This window comes from Gigantopelta aegis, chromosome 6, assembly GCF_016097555.1.
Source record: "Gigantopelta aegis isolate Gae_Host chromosome 6, Gae_host_genome, whole genome shotgun sequence".
NCBI classification, from domain to species: Eukaryota; Metazoa; Mollusca; class Gastropoda; order Neomphalida; family Peltospiridae; genus Gigantopelta; species Gigantopelta aegis.
In genome coordinates this window covers 93174250-93193164 of record NC_054704.1, presented here as the reverse complement: position 1 = coordinate 93193164, position 18915 = coordinate 93174250, and the positions used below count along the sequence as shown (strand labels likewise).

The 18915-nt window shown below is 34.6% G+C and overlaps 2 protein-coding genes across 3 annotated transcripts in view; one reads left to right on the top strand and one right to left on the bottom strand.

Annotated features, from left to right (window-relative positions):
• Positions 1-3721: 3721 nt before the first annotated feature.
• On the bottom strand, positions 3722-5349 carry LOC121376293 (transcription factor AP-1-like). Its single transcript, XM_041504129.1, has one exon. It carries the CDS (start codon positions 5212-5214, stop codon positions 4225-4227), a length of 990 nt encoding a protein of 329 aa, XP_041360063.1. The 5' UTR covers positions 5215-5349; the 3' UTR covers positions 3722-4224.
• Positions 5350-5531: 182 nt separating this feature from the next.
• The window catches only part of LOC121376292 (mutS protein homolog 5-like), a 34071-nt gene continuing 20687 nt past the window's right edge, over positions 5532-18915 (top strand). The window contains exons 1-9 of one of the 2 annotated variants that reach the window (XM_041504127.1): positions 5532-5725; positions 7814-8112; positions 11805-11928; positions 13033-13113; positions 13922-13999; positions 15516-15637; positions 16535-16644; positions 17195-17230; positions 18182-18270. In XM_041504127.1, coding sequence (XP_041360061.1) covers positions 7846-8112; positions 11805-11928; positions 13033-13113; positions 13922-13999; positions 15516-15637; positions 16535-16644; positions 17195-17230; positions 18182-18270 — 907 coding nt within the window. In that variant the 5' untranslated portion in view covers positions 5532-5725; positions 7814-7845. Of the gene's footprint in view, positions 5902-7813; positions 8113-11804; positions 11929-13032; positions 13114-13921; positions 14000-15515; positions 15638-16534; positions 16645-17194; positions 17231-18181; positions 18271-18915 lie in introns of both variants that reach the window. The other variant, XM_041504128.1, reaches the window with a different exon arrangement.

Genomic DNA, 18915 nt, shown 5'->3' with positions numbered 1-18915 from the left:
GACAGAGGTTAAACCAATATCCACATTTTAAAGTTCCCCACACCCCACCTATTCAAGGTCCAATACGAATACTGTATTAATTTCGTATTAAGTTGCCATCCGAGTCATGTGATTTGCAGAACAGAACTTGGATGTCAAGCATGTACATCAAGGGTCTCTCATAGCTCGAGTCTATTGATTAAATGAGATAAAACAGTCTGATGTGGGCGACCAGTTACGGGAATGCATCTGAGAATATCTGTAAAATTATCATCACCATACAGTTTTTCCCATTCCAACCAGTGTACCATGACTAGCACACCAAAGGCTGCGGTATGTTCCTATGTTATCTTTGTAAAAGTGTATACATACACACACTTTTCCAAAGATAGGATGTATATGAATCCTTGCTGTTAATTATGTCAGAATGACCAAATGTTTGACATCCAATAGCAAATGATTAACTAATGTTCTATAGTGGTGACGTTAAATGAGACAATTTTTTTTTTCCAAATCAGTATACATGTAGGTGTATAACATGGTTACCAGGTAGTGATAGGGTGTAGCTTCAGATATCCCCAACCTAAACAGTGCTCCACAATTTGTAAATCAAAGATTGTGGTATGTACTGTCCTGTCTTTAGAAAGATACATATAAGAGCCGTTGGTGCTTTTCAGAAGGAACAACATGTGTTAGCAGCCAGTGCCCTCATTTGGTTTTTAAACATGAAATGAAATGTTTTTTTATTTAACAACACACTCAACACATTTAATTTACGGTTATATGGCGTCAGACATATGGTTAAGGACCACACATATTGAGAGAGGAAACCCGCTGTCGCCACTTCATGGGCTACTCTTTTCGATTAGCAGCAAGGGATCTTTTATATGCACTATCCCACAGACAGGGTAGTACATACCACGGCCTTTGATATACCAGTCGTGGTGCACTGGCTGGAATGAGAAATAGCCCAATGGGCCCACCGACGGGGATCGATCCCACACCGACCGCACATCGAGCGAGCGCTGTACCACTGGGCTACGTCTCGCCCCCAACATGAAATGAGACATTACAATGCACTTTCAGAAACTGTTATCTCCCCACATCTGTGTTATGAGGTGCTTGCATCGCCGGATCGAATCACATCGGTGGATCCATGCAGCTGATTGATAACAAAATTCCCATTCCAACCGGTGCACCACAACTGGTCAAAGGCTGTGGTACATGTATGTGTTTTTCTGTCTGTGGGATGGTGCATATAAAAGATCACTTGCTGCTATTGGAAAAATGTAGCGGGTTCCCTCTGATGACTAGTGTCAGAATTACCAAATGTTTGACATCCAATAACTTTTAACTTTTGGACATACAAGTAAGGTTGAGGTGGTTTGATTGTAAGGATTGAACCTTCCGTGGACCCATTCTCTGATTGGGTTTATTTTCCACACCAGCCAGTGCCCCACAGCTGGTATGTGCTGTCCTGTGTGATAAAATACATGATTCCTTCCTGCTAATCGACAAACAAAATAGTGGATTTCCTCTGAAGACTACGGGTAAAAATACCAAATTATTAATCAATGTGCTCTAGTTTAAGTGGTGTCGTTAAAGAAACTAATCTTTAACGTTTTACACGTTGTGTACTCTCACTATACCAGTGTAGTACATCAGACTGAAACTAATCTAACGTTTTACACGTAGTGTACTCTCACTATACCAGTGTAGTACATCAGACTGAAACTAATCTAACGTTTTACACATAGTGTACTCTCACTATACCAGTGTAGTACATCAGACTGAAACTAATCTAACGTTTTACACGTAGTGTACTCTCACTATACCAGTGTAGTACATCAGACTGAAACTAATCTAACGTTTTACACGTAGTGTACTCTCACTATACCAGTGTAGTACATCAGACTGAAACTAATCTTTAACGTTTTACACGTAGTGTACTCTCACTATACCAGTGTAGTACATGAGACTGAAATGTCACACAAAAAGTGTGTGAAAAATGAAATGTGGCTATTAACATCACTAGATATGCAAGGAGCCGATATGACAGGCATGTGTTACGACAGCTTTCTCTGAACGTGCACTTAAAACCCTATGACCGGACCCAATGGAAAAAAATACATTCCCATTTTTGAATTTCCAAATCTTTGACCTTCTACAGCTGATAATAAATTCATCAATGGTCTCTAGTAGTGTTAAACACAATAAACTTTTAACTGTACTATTATATAATACATTTTTCTATTGGGAAAGTTCAATTATTTATAAAAATGATAACTAATGAAAACCTGTGTAGTATCCCACATTTTACCCCATAGTTAATTTTGCTACAAAACTTTGTACATTGTTGAAACAGTATACAAAACATTAGAACAATGTAATATTATGTATAACCATTGGTCACCTTAAAAGAAGACTAGTTGCAGTTGCTTTTCCTTTCAATTTATTAGGGGGTTAACCGAAGTTGATTTTGAATTTGGAAAAGTTCAACTGACAGCCACGAGGTACCATACCACCCATACGTGTATTGTTGGTCAATACAATGGAATTTTGTTTTTCAAAATCTTCGACTCTTGCCTTCAATTAGAAAATAGTAAATGTTTAACATTTTAGAATTGCATAGTGATATTGGATATGGTATTCATATTAATATTATTATGTGGATCATCAGAAGGCTTAAATGCACATCAGCAAGTCTGCATTTGAGCCATTACATCCGTTTTAATTACAGTGACGACCGATTCAGTTCCATATCAGTTTACCAATTCATTCTGTTCAACAGTACTCTGCCATTAAAGAGCTAGACAGACGTTGGTGAGTTGCATTATAATCCGATTCAAAGTTCTGTCTATAGCTATTTAAGGGAAGAATACTCTGGCAACCTTTCTCATTAAATACATGTATATATGCTTAATTTAAGAAATGAATTAAAAGACTAGATTTGTTTTCTGTTAGTCACTTTAAATTTGTTAATTAAATGTACTCTTTATAAAAATTAGTTTTTACAACAGTCACCTACTGTGTAGCAATACAGTACAGACACCAATAAATTCAATTAGCAGTAAGAATCACTGTCATTAATTATCCAGCAAATTCTAGGACTTTCAGTTTGTCCAACCTGTACATTTTCTAACTGATCCCATCATTGTAACAGGCAATGTTGAATCTGTGATACCAGCTACATATGTAGCAACCTTCCTGGCTCTCTACATGTAGTTGACTGTATTATCCGTTTGTGTACTGATTAGATATGTAAATGAACTATGTATTGTGAATACCTTTTGTTGAGTAATTATCAATACAATAGGTTTGACACCTCCAAGCAGATTGAGATATTATCCACTGGAGTTGTTGGCCATCAAAGTGTTTGATACCAGGGCCCCGTTCCACAAAGCCATCTTAACCCTTAGATCACTGTAAGTGCATATCTACCATATACACCAAGGTGATCTTAGTGCTAAGATCGCTTCGTGGAAAGGCACCCAGAACGGACCCTGTCCATTGCCAAATTAACCAATTGCTAATTTTTATACAAAGTGGCTAGAACATTCAAGGGCTACTAAAATATTCCTTAAATTAACCATATTTTAAAAAATATTAAGGAAATGCTCTATAAATCTGAAAATTAGCTAAACCAAAATTCATTCCAGCGAGCGCTGAATACCTTTAAGTTCTATAAAATAAATAAGTATACAGTAATAATCAAGTAAAAGAAACTAAAACAAAACATATACTTTGTAATAAACTCTTAATTTAATGGATGAATGTGGTTTCCAATATATATATATACAAGCACTTGTATCAACATAGTAACAATGATTCATGATATCATGACTGTAAATGCATGTACATGGAACAGAACTTACAAAAAAAGCACCAAAAAATTAACATTCAATTCCGTATGTACAAAAATAAATCTCAGAAATGGAGTCAGGTTGAAAAAAATTCCTGCATATTACAAAAAGCTGATCAACAGCTACATTGCATCATCACAGACACTGTTCCCAAGTGTAAATTTTTCTCCTTATAAATGTCAGACGGAAGTAGAAAAGAAACTTAATTCTTAAGTTCGGAGATGTTTTGTAAAAGGTACATCAAATGTTCCGAAATGTCTTAATTTTGGTATGTACATGCACACAGTACATGTATATTGTAGATCTGAAAGACAAGAAAATTAACTTGAACAAAGATCTCTTTATAGCACTGTTTTGAAATACTGTTTTCACTCTTTTTTTTTCAAAATGAAAAATTTGGCGACATCATTATCTGACATCCACTGTTCACATGATCAATAATTTGTTTTTTCAATTTACACACTTGATCCCTGAGATTGGTAGCTGTTGTCGACAGGTCTGTATTTTGTCCTTTCAAATCAGCAACTTTGTCTTCGAGCCTTGAGATTCTTTCAAGTTTTCTCGTTCTGCACTTCCTTGCTGCCACCCTGTTTCTCGCCCTCTTCCTCTCCAACTTGATAACTTCTTGATTGTCCATGTTAATTGGAGACAGGGGCGGGGTGCAGTCTAAGCTGGGAACACACTGTGGTTCTTCCTTCACTTGAAATTTTGGCATATTAAAAGAGTTCAAATGTTCAACAGTTTTGGGCACACTGCCGGTGAGGTCGACAGTGTGGAGACCTCCAGGGAGGGACGTGGTGGTTGTCAGACCCTGCGAGACGGTGGGCACGGTGGCGTAGGTCATATTTCCGTTCGAAATGGATGTGATGAATTTGGTCACACCCTGTGAAACGGCGCTGGAAGTAACTTTAATTTGTTTGACCGTTGACTGTTGTTGTTCTTGTTCTTGTGGCTGGGGAATGGTACTGTCGTGCAGTTCCGCCAATGCATCCACGAACCCCCTGGCGTACGCCTCTTGTTCGTCCGTCACATGTTTAGGGAAGATAAACTGTGTCGGGGTCGGGGTGGTGGTCACCATTCCGTTGGCTTGGATGATCATCTTTTCGAGTTCAGGCGAGGCCAATTTCAAAAGGTTCAGATCTGGCGACTGAAGGAGACTCAGTTTCGTCTTCTTATTTCCAGCGGAATTGAAGTCCAGTTTCATATTTCTCTTCAGTCTGTCAACGGCGTCTCGTTCTCCGTTTGGTCCAATTTCAAACGGGGAATCCATTTTTCGTTTCAAACTTGCGCGTAAATCCCGTTGTTGTTCTTCTTTAATGGGACGACTTTCATAGAAAGACATTTCCATGTTGAAACACGGATCTAAATTCATTCACAAATTTCCTCGCACCACGAACGTATCTTTACGACGGGTGAGTCACTTTTGACAACTACGTTGACGTTCCTACACTTTTAAATGACAGTAGGGATACCGTGTTATCATTTGCACAACGTGGTTAAATCTGAACAAAAATCGACTTGCGCCTGTTTAATAGATGAGTCACTGCGCTAAAAATAAAATGACATCATGTCTGTAAAATACCATTGGCTGTTGATGAGATCATGTACCACGTGATGTTTCGGGGATACAAATATTGCCATTGGTCGCAACAAAAATAGACCACCCCAATGGATTATGGGATACATTAAATCGTCTGGCGTTTTACATGCGACCAATAGTTTTCTTTCCAAATATGGAAAGGGATTCTCTCTTACGAAATGTCAAGCTTGAACTTGTACTGATTAAACCCCTTCATTATATTTGGCGGGAAATCTTTCTTGATTGCCAGCACACACATAAATGAAGACTCGTACTTTCTTTGGCACTGTTTTTGCTAACAAAGGTTTGGAAATGTAGGGATAAAAAAAAGAAAACATGGCAAAGTGCAGCAAGACGACTTCAGACTCCATAAGCTGTAAAGAGTTGTCTCCCTTGATAAAATATTCTGTACACCACATAACCAACTGCATCGATTACGACTGTTAATTAAGTACAATAAAAAAGGAAGTTTTATTTAAAGTAATAATTTAAAAACTAACATAAAACATTTTAACACACTGATTGATTAAAATGAACTTATTTAAAAGTTGTAGCCGAACGTCAAAGCTACAATTGCAAACATGCAAGTGCCCTATTTTGCTATTTTTATTTTTGATTGTATAATTATATTATTAATTTGGGTGAGTTTATAATGTAGACCAGCTCCAACCATGGACACGAAATTAACAAATAAGTTTTGTATTTTTCACACACAATCCAGTGATAAAGGTATTCACTGAATTTCTGGCTGTTTTTGTTTGCATTTATTTGTAATTAAAGCATTTCATTCTGATTGGTTAACAGTTCTTCCATCCTTCCATCATTGCATTAAGTTACAATACATTTTTACAAGTAAGATCCAGGGAGAGGTGCTGAGAGATACTCGGCCATCATTTTTCCACCCTGCCAATGTTAAAAAATAAAAATAAACACCTGTTCAAAAACTTCTTACCATGTTCTAACCTCACCGTGGTGCAGGGGTGTAACATTTTCTTTGAGAATGGCCAATACAGCACAAAATTGAAGTTTTGAGTAAAATTCAGTATCCGTAAAATTCTGTAATATTTGTGTTTTTGCACAGTTCTTTACACTGTTCTTTACACTGTTTTTGTTTAAACCTTGAATTTTTATATTGATGTTGATCATCACTTTATTTATTTGCATTACCATAGTTTGACACCCAATAGCCGATGTATTTTTCGTGCTGGGGTGTCGTTAAACATTCATTCATTCATTCATTCTTACCATGTTCAGCACCATCCCCCTTTCACAAACTAAAATGTTCATATACAGTTGATTCCAAATTTAAATAATATGCCATTTAATTAAATATGTGTATATTTTATTTCTTTCACAAACCAAACAAATTTAATATTATAATAGACTAAGTGTACAAAATTAGCGTCCCTTGTTTAATAATTACATACCAGTATCATAACTGCTTTGCAAATTTTGTACAGTACACAATGATATAATATTGATTTTAAAATGTATCTAGACATAGATGATACATTTTTTTGATACAGATTTTAACTAAATAAATATTTAGTTATTTCATGTTGTATTTGTTCATGAATGTAAAGATGGAACATGAGGAATGTAAGAAAACGTAAACTGGGATTTAAGTTTGTTATGAATGAACTCAATTATCATCTCACAGATAAACAAGGTATGGCTAGACAAGGTATGGCTAGAAAACAATCTGGCTATATCCTTCCCTCCCGAAAAATAAATATAAAACTTATTTCAAGTATAATATATCTATAATATTATTGGAGTTTGATTACTTTAAATGTGACTGTACAAAATTGGCTGATATGATGTATATTACCCAATGAGTATATGACATTAGCCAACTTCAGTATAAACTACAGTAACTAGTGTTGTGAAATATGAAACCTGCAACCTGTGAACTTGAGTGCATTAATGAAGAGCTGCACGTACAGTGTTGACAAGCCAGAGGTGTACGAAATCACCTGAATCGACTTTAGAAATAAAATATTAAGTACTTTGATATGTACAGCAGGGACCCATGCTACAAACATGTACATTTTGAAAACAACAACAAAATCTCAATATGAAATACATATAATTTGTAGACAAAATAAGCACACTTCAAATTTTTTAATGGTTATTATCAAAAATCATTCTTTACACTTACAGTTTTTTGTACTGTTTTAAATTAGTACTATAGAAACCACAAAAAGAGAGCTAAAAGATCAATTGAAGTGATTTTTATTTTCTGTATATATCATGGATATGTTAAAAATGTTTGGCTAAGTTAAGCTGAAATAAGCAAATTGTCAACTTTGATAACATTTTGATATATGCTAGCTGTACTTATAAACCTGTGTGGAATTAGTTGTTCATAACTGAATTTATTATATTTCAGTTTAGCTACCCTTAATACCTTATTAATTAGAAATGGCATCTGGTTACCCTGCCTGGACTCCCCATAATCCCAGTCGATCCAAACCACTGATGTCATCTGCAACACGATACCCATCATCTCAGACTACACCATTGCCTACATCATCACTGATGTCAGCAGCAGCAAGACGAACTGGGTCAGCATCATCAGCTACGAGATCTACCAACAGACCTGGCTCCACCAATGTGGACGATATGGAAGTCAGTGATGTTCAAACAGTGAGGGACTTTGCCATGGATTCAACAGACATTGAGTCGCAGGTAAAAACTAAAAACCCCAATGAATTGTCAGTGTATCCTGACTATCTCCATTTGAAAGTAGCAGGATATCCAGGACTTCTAGATTATGGTAGCCCCACTCCCATGGCTAGTGATATTTAATGTTGGGCTAGTAAATAACTACTATTGCCATGCCCGACAGCTAGTGAAAAAAAAAGAGTCAAATGTTGCAGCTAAGTCAATTTTGTAAATATGAATATCCTGCCCCCAACCCAAGCCCCCAATGTTAGTGTTTTTAAGCTCTATTTCTTCCATTAGGTGACATATCTGATTATTACTATTATTTAGTAAAATTGTATTAACTTAGTAAAGTAGGACTAGTGAATTTTTAATCGTGGCTAGTAAATTTTTTAAATCACTGATCCCATGGCTAGTGGATTTTATAAAAAGAAAGAAAGAAATGTTTTATTTAACGACACACTCAACACATTTTTTATTTACGGTTATATGGTGTCAGACATATGGTTAAGGACCATACAGAGTTTGAGAGGAAACCCGCTGTCGCTACTTACATGGGCTACTCTTTCCGATTAGCAGCAAGGGATCTTTTATTTGCGCTTCCCACAGACAGGATAGCACAAACCATGGCCTTTGTTGAACCAGTTATGGATCACTGGTCGGTGCAAGTGGTTTACACCTACCCATTGAGCCTTGTGGAGCACTCAATAAGGGTTTGGAGTCGGTATCTGGATTAAAAATCCCATGCCTCGACTGGGATCTGAACCCAATACCTACCAGCCTGTAGACCGATGGCCTAACCACGACACCACCAAGGCCGGTAAAAATTCTAGAAGCCCTGGGATATCAATTCATTGTTATTAGTCCCCTTCCGTCCAACTGGAGGGGTCTATGCATGTAAGGTATGTCTGTCCATCTGTTCATGTTTGTCTGTCTGTGCCACATATAGCTTTCTGGTCAGGTACTTAGTAACCTCTGATTAAGTAATGTGCTGGAGAGATGTTAAATATAATTTTTTTACACTTTTGACACTTAATAGCTGATGTGTATGTTTGTGTTGGGGTATTGTTAAACATTCATTCATTCATTCTTTCAATCAATCAATCAATCAATCAATCAATCAATCAATCAATCAACCATTCATTCATTCATTCATTCATTCATTCATTCATTCATTCATTCATTCATTCATTCATTCATTCATTCATTCATTCATTCTTTCATTCATTCATTCATTCATTCATTCATTCATTCTTTCTTTCATTCTTTCATTCATTCATTCATCCAACAAACCAACCAACCAACCAACCCATTAGTTCGTTCGTTCGTTCGTTCAAGCAACCAACCTATCAACCAATCGACCAACCAAGTAACCATGCATTCATTCATTAATTCAACAATCAATCAAGCAAGCAAGCAACTAACCAACCAACCAACCAACCAACCAACCAACCAACTAACCAACCAATAATTTCTTTAATTTTATCATAAAAATAAGCTATAGCACAATTTGCCTGATATGGAAAAACATTACACTAGCATTTCAAACATACCTTTATTGTGAAAATATTGATTAATCTATGTAAAAATAGTATATACCATTATAGCCTTGTCAAAAACAATAAAACAAACAAAATAACATCTATTGGGCTCATACTAACATTAGAGCAAAATTCACAAAAGGTGCATAAATGAATATTCCAAGTAAAACCCCCCCCCCCCCCCCCAAATATATGTACCATAATGTTTTAAAATGAACAATAGTTGCTGTAAATATATTTAAGGAAGGAATTCCATACAGTTACATGCAAGTACCTGTCAGCCACACTGAATGACTGTTAACTGCTTGGACGACTGCACAGATCACAAGGAAACAGACATTTCCTGATTTTGTTTTCTAGCCTCCACATCTTACTATCACCGTCAAACACACACTTCCTGCTCTCCTTTGATAAGAAGAGGCCACATGTTGAAGAAACTTTCGCAGTAACTTGGATATAATTAGTTTGGCTGTGAAAATCGGGATCACTATTTTGTCATGTTCATTTGATGTTAAAAAAAGAAGGAAAAAGAAATCCATCCTTGTTTTAGGGGAATTTTCAATTGAAAGAAATATGGAAATGGAACAGGAACTGTTCCATGATAGATTAACCCCAGTTTAGTGCTGCTTAGGTAATTGTCTTTACACAAATATGTTAACAAAGATAAAGGGTATCATTAAAAGTAGAAAAGAACATTTAGTTTGCTGTAATCCTACCTGATTTCAGTGATGGGTGATTGGGTTTATATATTAAAAAAAAGATCATCCAAAATGCATTAATATTATACATGTGTATTTAAAAAGAAATTAAAAAAACAACATTGTGGCTGAAAATAAGAAAGATATGGAACATTTGTCTGAGTGAAATGGGCTATATAGAGAATAATACATGAGTGGCTGTTAGATACCATTTATCTCACAAGTTGTTTCAAAATGTATCTAATGAGCGAAAGTGAGTTTGATATGTTTTTAAACGAGTTATGAGATAAAAAGTATCTAACGGACACAAATGTATTATTTTATTTCTTACATATATATATAAAAAAACAAGTTTTAAGAAAATTTTAACATCTTTTTTTACTAAAAGTTATTTACAGCCGTTGCATTTGTAGCTGACTTACTGGTACGCATCACAAATGTATGATTGCCAGGTTAACTATATGTTACAATGTAATCGATTTCCACTGTGCTGTTTTTTATTGGATGTATGGCATTGGTAACCTGGTCATCACCTAGGAGCAGCCAGTCATATGTCTTGAAATTGTTAACACATGTACCTGTGTAAACAAATATGTGTTATATCAAAAATAATGCATGGTGTTCTCACCAACAGGTGTGTAAGAAAACAAACCAGCAGTCCTAATTGGGAATTTTTAATTATTATTAAAAAAAAAAATTCCCACTAAAAAAATATGTCATTGGAGTATCAAATGTACCATATATTATTGAATGATTTAGGACTCGTTAACCAATGATCTTATTACTAGAATGTATAGAAACACGACATCACAATTTGGGAAAAGTTTATATTTAAGTATTTCTATTTCCATTGTTAAATTTTTAATGGAATGTTATTTCAAAACAATTTTTTGTCAGTTTATTTTAACCTGGTGGTTTTAATATCACAAATTACATTTCTCATATTTTTAAAAACGCATGTGCATCTGAGAAGAAACCGTTATGGAGTTTAGTTTTAGTCTGTTTGTAGAGGGTATTTCACCATTTCAAAGTCACAGACTCGGTGTAACTCAATTGTAACTTTATCCAAATGTGTTTCAGGTTTAATATTCACTTGCTGAAACTAGGGTATGTCCCTTTAATAGTTGTCTGTGAAAATGAATAAAACAAATGTTGCAGCAATATTGATAATTATCTTTTGAGTGGTTTGCTTTGTTTCTACACATGTATATCAACATGAAATTTTAAGGTTTGTTTGGTTTGGTTTTTATTTATTTGCTTTTTCGTGGGGGGGTTTTGTGGGGAAAAAAAAAAAATAGTTGTGATAAATAGAATGAGAAACCAGTTACTATCAGATTTATGTTCCAAGTGAAATAATTTTTATTTGTCACTTACTAAAGCTCCTGACAAGTGAAAATTATTTCATGTTTGAGTTAAATTTGATACATGTTTATTATACTCATATATTATCCTCTATATGCTCTGTGTGTTTTAACAGATTTATTTAAGTGTAGTGTGGCAGGCAGGACAGCTTGGCATGGCGTACTATGACCTTGATAATCTACAGATCTATTTGATGATGGACACCATGGAAACAGATGACTTTAGTCTGCTAAAGAGAGGTATATGTGTATGTAGAATACATGTTTTGTTTTAAACAGAATACTTTGGGTACAAACGGGCATGTTCAACTTTTGATATATAGCATTTGATGTCCAGTTTAAAATGTTATATAAGTTTTCACTGGTTTATTATTAGTCCTATGGTCATTAGGTTATGACATCTAACTAAAGTTGTGAAAATGATTGTCATTAGGTCCTGGAATATGACTAAATTCCAGAACTAACAGGCACTAGGTTCTGAAATAGACTAAAGTTGTGAAAATGATTGTCATTAGGTCCTGGAATATGACTAAATTCCAGAACTAACAGGCACTAGGTTTTGAAATAGACTAAAGTTGTGAAAATGATTGTCATTAGGTCCTGGAATATGACTAAATTCCAGAACTAACAGGCACTAGGTTCTGAAATAGACTAAAGTTGTGAAAATGATTGTCATTAGGTCCTGGAATATGACTAAATTCCACAACTAACAGGCACTAGGTTCTGAAATAGACTAAAGTTGTGAAAATGATTGTCATTAGGTCCTGGAATATGACTAAATTCCACAACTAACAGGCACTAGGTTCTGAAATAGACTAAAGTTGTGAAAATGATTGTCATTAGGTCCTGGAATATGACTAAATTCCAGAACTAACAGGCACTAGGTTCTGAAATAGACTAAAGTTGTGAAAATGATTGTCATTAGGTCCTGGAATATGACTAAATTCCAGAACTAACAGGCACTAGGTTCTGAAATAGACTAAAGTTCTAAAACTAATTATCATTGAGTGATAAAATATGACTAAACTTCAGAAACTAACAGGCACCAAATCCTGAAATATGACTAAACTTCAGAAACTAACATGCACCAAACCCTGAAATATGACTAAACTTCTGAAACTAACAGGCACTAGGTTCTGAAATACTAGTAAAATAAAGTTCTAAAACTAATTATCATTGAGTGATGAAATAAGACTAAAGTTTTGATAAATGAAATACAAATTGCTTATCAGTGATTTTTTAGGGATGGTTAAGTTTCATCATAAACAAAATAATGTTTATGTAGATATTTAAAATTAGTAGTGTGGTAACAGTACTGTAGATTCTCATTGCATTTTGATCTAGCTCTTCGACAACTCCAACCGGAGAATATTATCACAAGTTCCAAACAAGACGAACGACTTGTAAAGACTCTAAAAGAAGCAGGTAAAGTTTGTAGAATTAACAATTTAACACAGAATATAAACACTGAATTTTATTTTTAATGATGGAAAGATTTAAACCGTCATTTACCATATCACCAAATATGAACTTGAATTGGGCAGATATATTTTATAAAAATGAAAACCAAAAAGTAAGTTTGAAGTGATTTGTCAGCCATTATTTTAGTTAATTTGGCTATACATATTTTTGGTCCCAATTTTGTCCAATTTAAACACTGAATGGAACTGAAAAGAAATATTTTATTATGGCCTGTTCTGCTTTGCATTTTGAAACTTCATGTAATTAATCCAATCGCATAATTTTTTTAACTATAGTAGATACTTATTATTGAAGTTTGACAAAGTTGTCTTTAAATGATATGCTAAAAAGGTTTGTTTGTTTTGTTTAACGACACCACTAGAGCACATTGATTTATTAACCATCGGCTATTGGATGTCAAACATTTGGTAATTCCGACATATAGTCTTTGAGAGGAAACCTTTTACATTGTTCCATTAATAGCAAGGGACCTTTTATATGCACTACCCACAGACAGGATAGAACATACCACAGCCTTTGATATACCAGTTGTGGTGCACTGGCTGGAGCGAGAAATAGCCCAATGGGCCCACTGACAGGAATCGATCCTAGACTGACCATACATCAACTGAGCGCTTTACCATTGGGCTAAGTCCCGTCCCCTTTAAATGATATGCATATACATGTTTAATTAAATTAAAGATGTCGTCTGCAATATCTGTTTTGTATTAGTATTTGAATATGGTGATTTACATTCACTGTGTTAAATCAGTTTCAGCACTATTTGAAGACCCCTCTGATGGTGGTAAACAATCAGAAGTGTTACAGTTTCTTCCCAGTGTTCAGTTCTGTAAGTGATTTTGCTTTAACTACAGTAACTTAAACATTATTTTATTAACCTTCTAACTACTGGATAAATTTTTGACAAGAAAAATGTTAAGGGAATACAAGTTTATAAATTTTACATACTTTCAGGTGGTTTTTTTTTTTTTTTTTTAAATCCTGCATTTTTATTTTGCACTGAAACAATGAAAGTCGTCATTTACTGGTGAAGTTAAGTAACAGTGTCGTCCAAGTTTGTTACGATGTTATTTATGAAGTTCATTTAAGTGGGATACTAAATTATCAGGTGGAATACCAGATTTTGAAATGTTAGTATCCAACTGGGATACTGCCCCAAATTTTTAATCTCGAACACTGAATAGATATATAGATCTACAGAAACCATAAAAGTGATATCCAGTGAAAAGTCATATTTTTACTGTATTTTAGCTATAGTGAAAATTTAGAAATCATGTTTACTTTTTTGTAAAAGTTCATGATTAAATTATCTCCCTTTGTCTTGTTTCTTCGTATTTAAGTTTGATGATTACCAATGCATCTGATTGTATTTGAAAAATAATTTTTTTAAATTTAAACAACTACCTATAAAAAGGGAATATGAAGTGCAATAACAATAAAATATCTAAAATGAATTGAATACGAAGCTTTGTCAGATATGTTTGCACAGCAGTATTATTAAATAAATGTTAATTTAATAATTAAATAAAGATAATTTTTATTCAAATTTCTTTTAAAAAGTCTTTGGTCAAGTAAATGTTCTGGAAAAGTTCCATTGGAAGAAATATATCATGATGTTAAGTGTTTTCGATAGGATAAGCGAAAGATATTAACAAAAAGCAAAAGATATTGTTAAAAATTAGGAAAGATGTAGATACTAAATAGATCATTTCATGGTGTTTTTTCAAATACGATTTTTATGTCAACTTGTGATGTGTGAAAACCATATTTTCACTCATTCCTTCGCAATTTATGAAAATATGGTTTTCACACATCATGAGTTGAAAATATGGTTTTCACACATCACAAGTTGACATAAAAATCGTATTCGAAAACCCCATGAAATAACCTCTCTTTAATTACTCACAATTTGTGACCATATATCCAGTATTTATAGCCATTATTCATATTCACTGTGTTTTACTGACCACAATTTGTTTGGAAAACGAACTAGATTCATATCCCAGTATTTTCTGATTTTTGATTTAGTAAAACCCATTGTTGGGGCCCATGGGCTATTTTTTGTTCAACTGGTGTAACAAAGGCTATGGTATGTACTGTCTTTCAACTTAGGAGATATGAACAACAAAAATTCTGGACTTTGTGTTTGGTATGCCTAAAGATGTTAAGATAAAATTTTGTATATAGTTACAGATTAAGTTTAACTTTTTTTAGTCTTATGGCCTTTGAACTTAGGAGATATGGAAATTTGTTGGGCCTGGTAGGGGATGTATATTGCTTTGGCAGTACTCTCAGTATGCTTTTTATTATTATTTTTAAAAATTTATTTATAAATGTTTTTACAGCTCTTGAAATTTCTAAACGACGTATCTTATCTCTGAGTTTTCCGTCTATACCTGACCACTACAATGACTCAGAGAGAACTCTGTACATGTCATCACTGGTGCCATTTGAATGTTCAGCTATGGTAAGACTCCTGTCTTTATATGTGACCATATATGAGAAAACCCTGCTTAAGTACAAATAAAAATTATTTATATATCATTTTGTAAATGTACAAGCCAAAGAATTTATTACTACAGTGGCATAGCATGATCTGGACTGTGGGGGTGTTGAATATGAACCAAATGGACCTTTTTTCTATTTTGCTTTTGCACTACCAGAAACTCCATATGTATAAACCCGTATGTTTTAGTTCTAATAGTGGACTATTTGCTTCAACGGGGGGGAGGGGGGTATCTGAACCCCCCGAACCCCCCCAGCCTACGCCCCTGTACTACATTGCTTTTATGCCTAATATATGATAGCAAAGAAAAGATTTTTTTTTTTATGATTCACTCAACACATTTTAATTATGGCTTTATAGTGTCAGAGCACACAGATAATGAGAGAGGAAACCCACTGCCATCACGCAATGGGCTACTGTTTCCAATTAACAGCAAGGGATCTTTTAAATGCAGGATGGTACATATCAGTCTAAAATTGCTTTTGAAATGTTTTTTTTTTTAATAACTATGATAGCATTGATGCCTTTGTCAATTATGAAGTGTTTCCAATACAAAATGATACAACCATGTTTGTTTATTAGTATGTTTACTTACAGTTACTTGTCGGTAAACATAGTCCCATGACCTGATTAATTTACATCTAATTTGCAGACGTAACAAATTCTGAAAGTATGTGATCTGAAAAGTATCACATGATGTTATTTTTTGGATACACTATCGATTACACGTATATTAGTTTATTGTGCACAAGAATATATTCCATGAGATATTGGAAGATAAACTTCTGGTGTTCCACCTGCATTTTACCTTTATCATATCAGTTTTTTCTCAGCCCTGTAAACATTGTTTTGTTGAAGGTGAGAGCAGCAGGAGGGTTAATCAAGTACCTGGAGAAGATGAGAGTTGGTATTGAGTTGGAAGATTCAGAAACAAGAGTTCCTGTTTTGGGACTGCAGATCTTTTCTTTGTGAGTTCCTATTACTCTTTGTAATCACAAGTATCACAGCAAGTATTTTCTGGGTATATTGGTACTTAGACCTGCTATTGTAATAAGTAACCATTTTAAATAATAGTTGAGGTAGTTCAGATAATTTTGTTAATGTAGCACCTGGTTTCTCATCTCACTATCTATCTCAATTATCATATGATAGACACCTAATGACCATGGATCTCTGCTTCTGTCTCTCTCTCTCTCCCTCTCTCTCCCCCTCCCTCCTCCCCTCTCTCTCTCTCTCTCTCTCTCTCTCTCTCTCTCTCTCTCTCTCTCTCTCTCTCTCTCTCTCTCTCTCTCTCTCTCTCTCTCTCTCTCTCTCTCTCTCTCTCTCTATCTCTATCTGTCTCTCTCTCTCTCTCTCTGTCTCTCTGATTCTGTCTTTTCATAATAGAAATCTTCAAAATGATAGCATCAACTATGAGATTTGAGAATGTTATTTGTTTTGTATTAACTACAACTGGCTTGTAGAAGAATGCTGAAATATATACATATAACTATAATTATCTTACCTGTTTGTTTATAGAGATGATCAAATGATTCTGGATGATACAGCATACAGGTAATTTGCTCGGTTTACTCTGCATAATTTTTCATCCTTAGTTCAAATACATATTACTGTCTAAATAGCTGATTGAAAACCATGGAATTTGAAATGTAAATTAATTGTCATGAGTTTGGTTATGACAAAAACAAAACCTTTCTAAAAGCAATGTGGGATGTAGTTTAGGGTCGATCCCTGTTGGTGGGCCCATTGGGCTGTTTTTAATTCCAACCAGTGCTTCATAACTGGTGTTAAAAACACTGTTATGTACTATTCTGTTTGTGGGATGGTGCATATGAAAGATCCCTTGCTGTTAATCGAAAAAAGTTGCCCATTGTGCATATATGTCAACTCTTACGGATCACCCGTAAGACTTACGGATTTTTTAGCATTTGACAGTCTTACGGGCATAGGACAAATTCCTTACGGGTAACACGCATTTTCAGGTTTTTATTTTTTTTCATTATTATTATTTTTACATGACTCGTTGTCATCTAAGTAAGCCATCCTTCGTGATCCTTCGTGATTTTTGTTGTCCTTTCGTGAATCGGGAAACTGCCATTTTGTCGTATTTATTTTGGACGAGATGTGCACTAATAGTCTCGATTTTCAGTTTCATGTTGCCTTGAATTTAAAATCATCAGTTCCCTGTCCTTTTGCAGCTCGCTTATGGATTTCTTATGGATTTTTGTCCTCAGTCTTACAGGTGTTGATCAGTAAAGGGTGGCATCTATGCCATTGTGTGGCAGCAGGTTTCCTCTCATCTGTTTGGTCCTTAATCTTATGTCCAACACCACATGACAGTATTAAAAATGTGTTGAGTGTCATTAAATAAAGCATATCTATTTTCATTGTTTTTCCTATTATTTTTTTTAAAAGATATTGATGTTAACTTAGAAAATATTTTTCAGCAAATATTTTGCGGATTTTTTTTTTTTTTATTTGAATTATTACTTCTTTTTTTTACAGTGCCCTGCAGATATTTCACCGAGAGGCTCATCCCTCTGTGTACAAGGCTGGTTGTTCTAACAGTGCCAAGGAGGGACTCAGTCTGTTTGGTAAAAATCTGTCTTGATCATTTTCTTTTCTTCAGGACTCGCCCTGTCCATTGCCAAATTAGCCAATTGCTATTTTTTATACAAAGTGGCTAGAACATTTTGTCTTTGGATAATAACATTTTCGTTAAATTAACCGTATTTAAAAATTATCAAGAAAATACTCTACATATTTGAAAATTGGCTAAACCAAAATTTGTCCCTGTGTGAGTCGTGTCTATGACCATTTCAGATTCAAGCAAAAACTTGGCTACTTGGATTTCCTGTCCGAGAACCCCATTTGATAAAAAAATCATTGCACTACTGTTGTAAATACACTATGTATCAACTTAGCTTTCACAGCTGTACCATTTGCATATGATTAACAGCCTGTTTAAAGTGGAATATAGCTTACTATTAAGTGAACAAATACAACAAGTCAGAGGAACTTTATTAAAAGTCTTTATTAAAGTCTGCAGTTAATAAAAAAAAAGATACCTCTGCGCCTTATTAAATAGCCCTGCCCTACACAGCCCATAAGGAATTTATTGGCTATACAACCATCTAAGGTAGTATCGAAAGTGTCCCAAGCCAGATGACTGCTAACAAAGGTCACATTTGTACTATTTTTTATGATTTTGGAGAATAATAAACTGGGTCCTTAATGCA

Bases quoted from the DNA above. Each gene is read 5' to 3' on its own strand.
- LOC121376293 (XM_041504129.1), bottom strand. From the start codon at position 5,214: ATGAATTTAGATCCGTGTTTCAACATGGAAATGTCTTTCTATGAAAGT.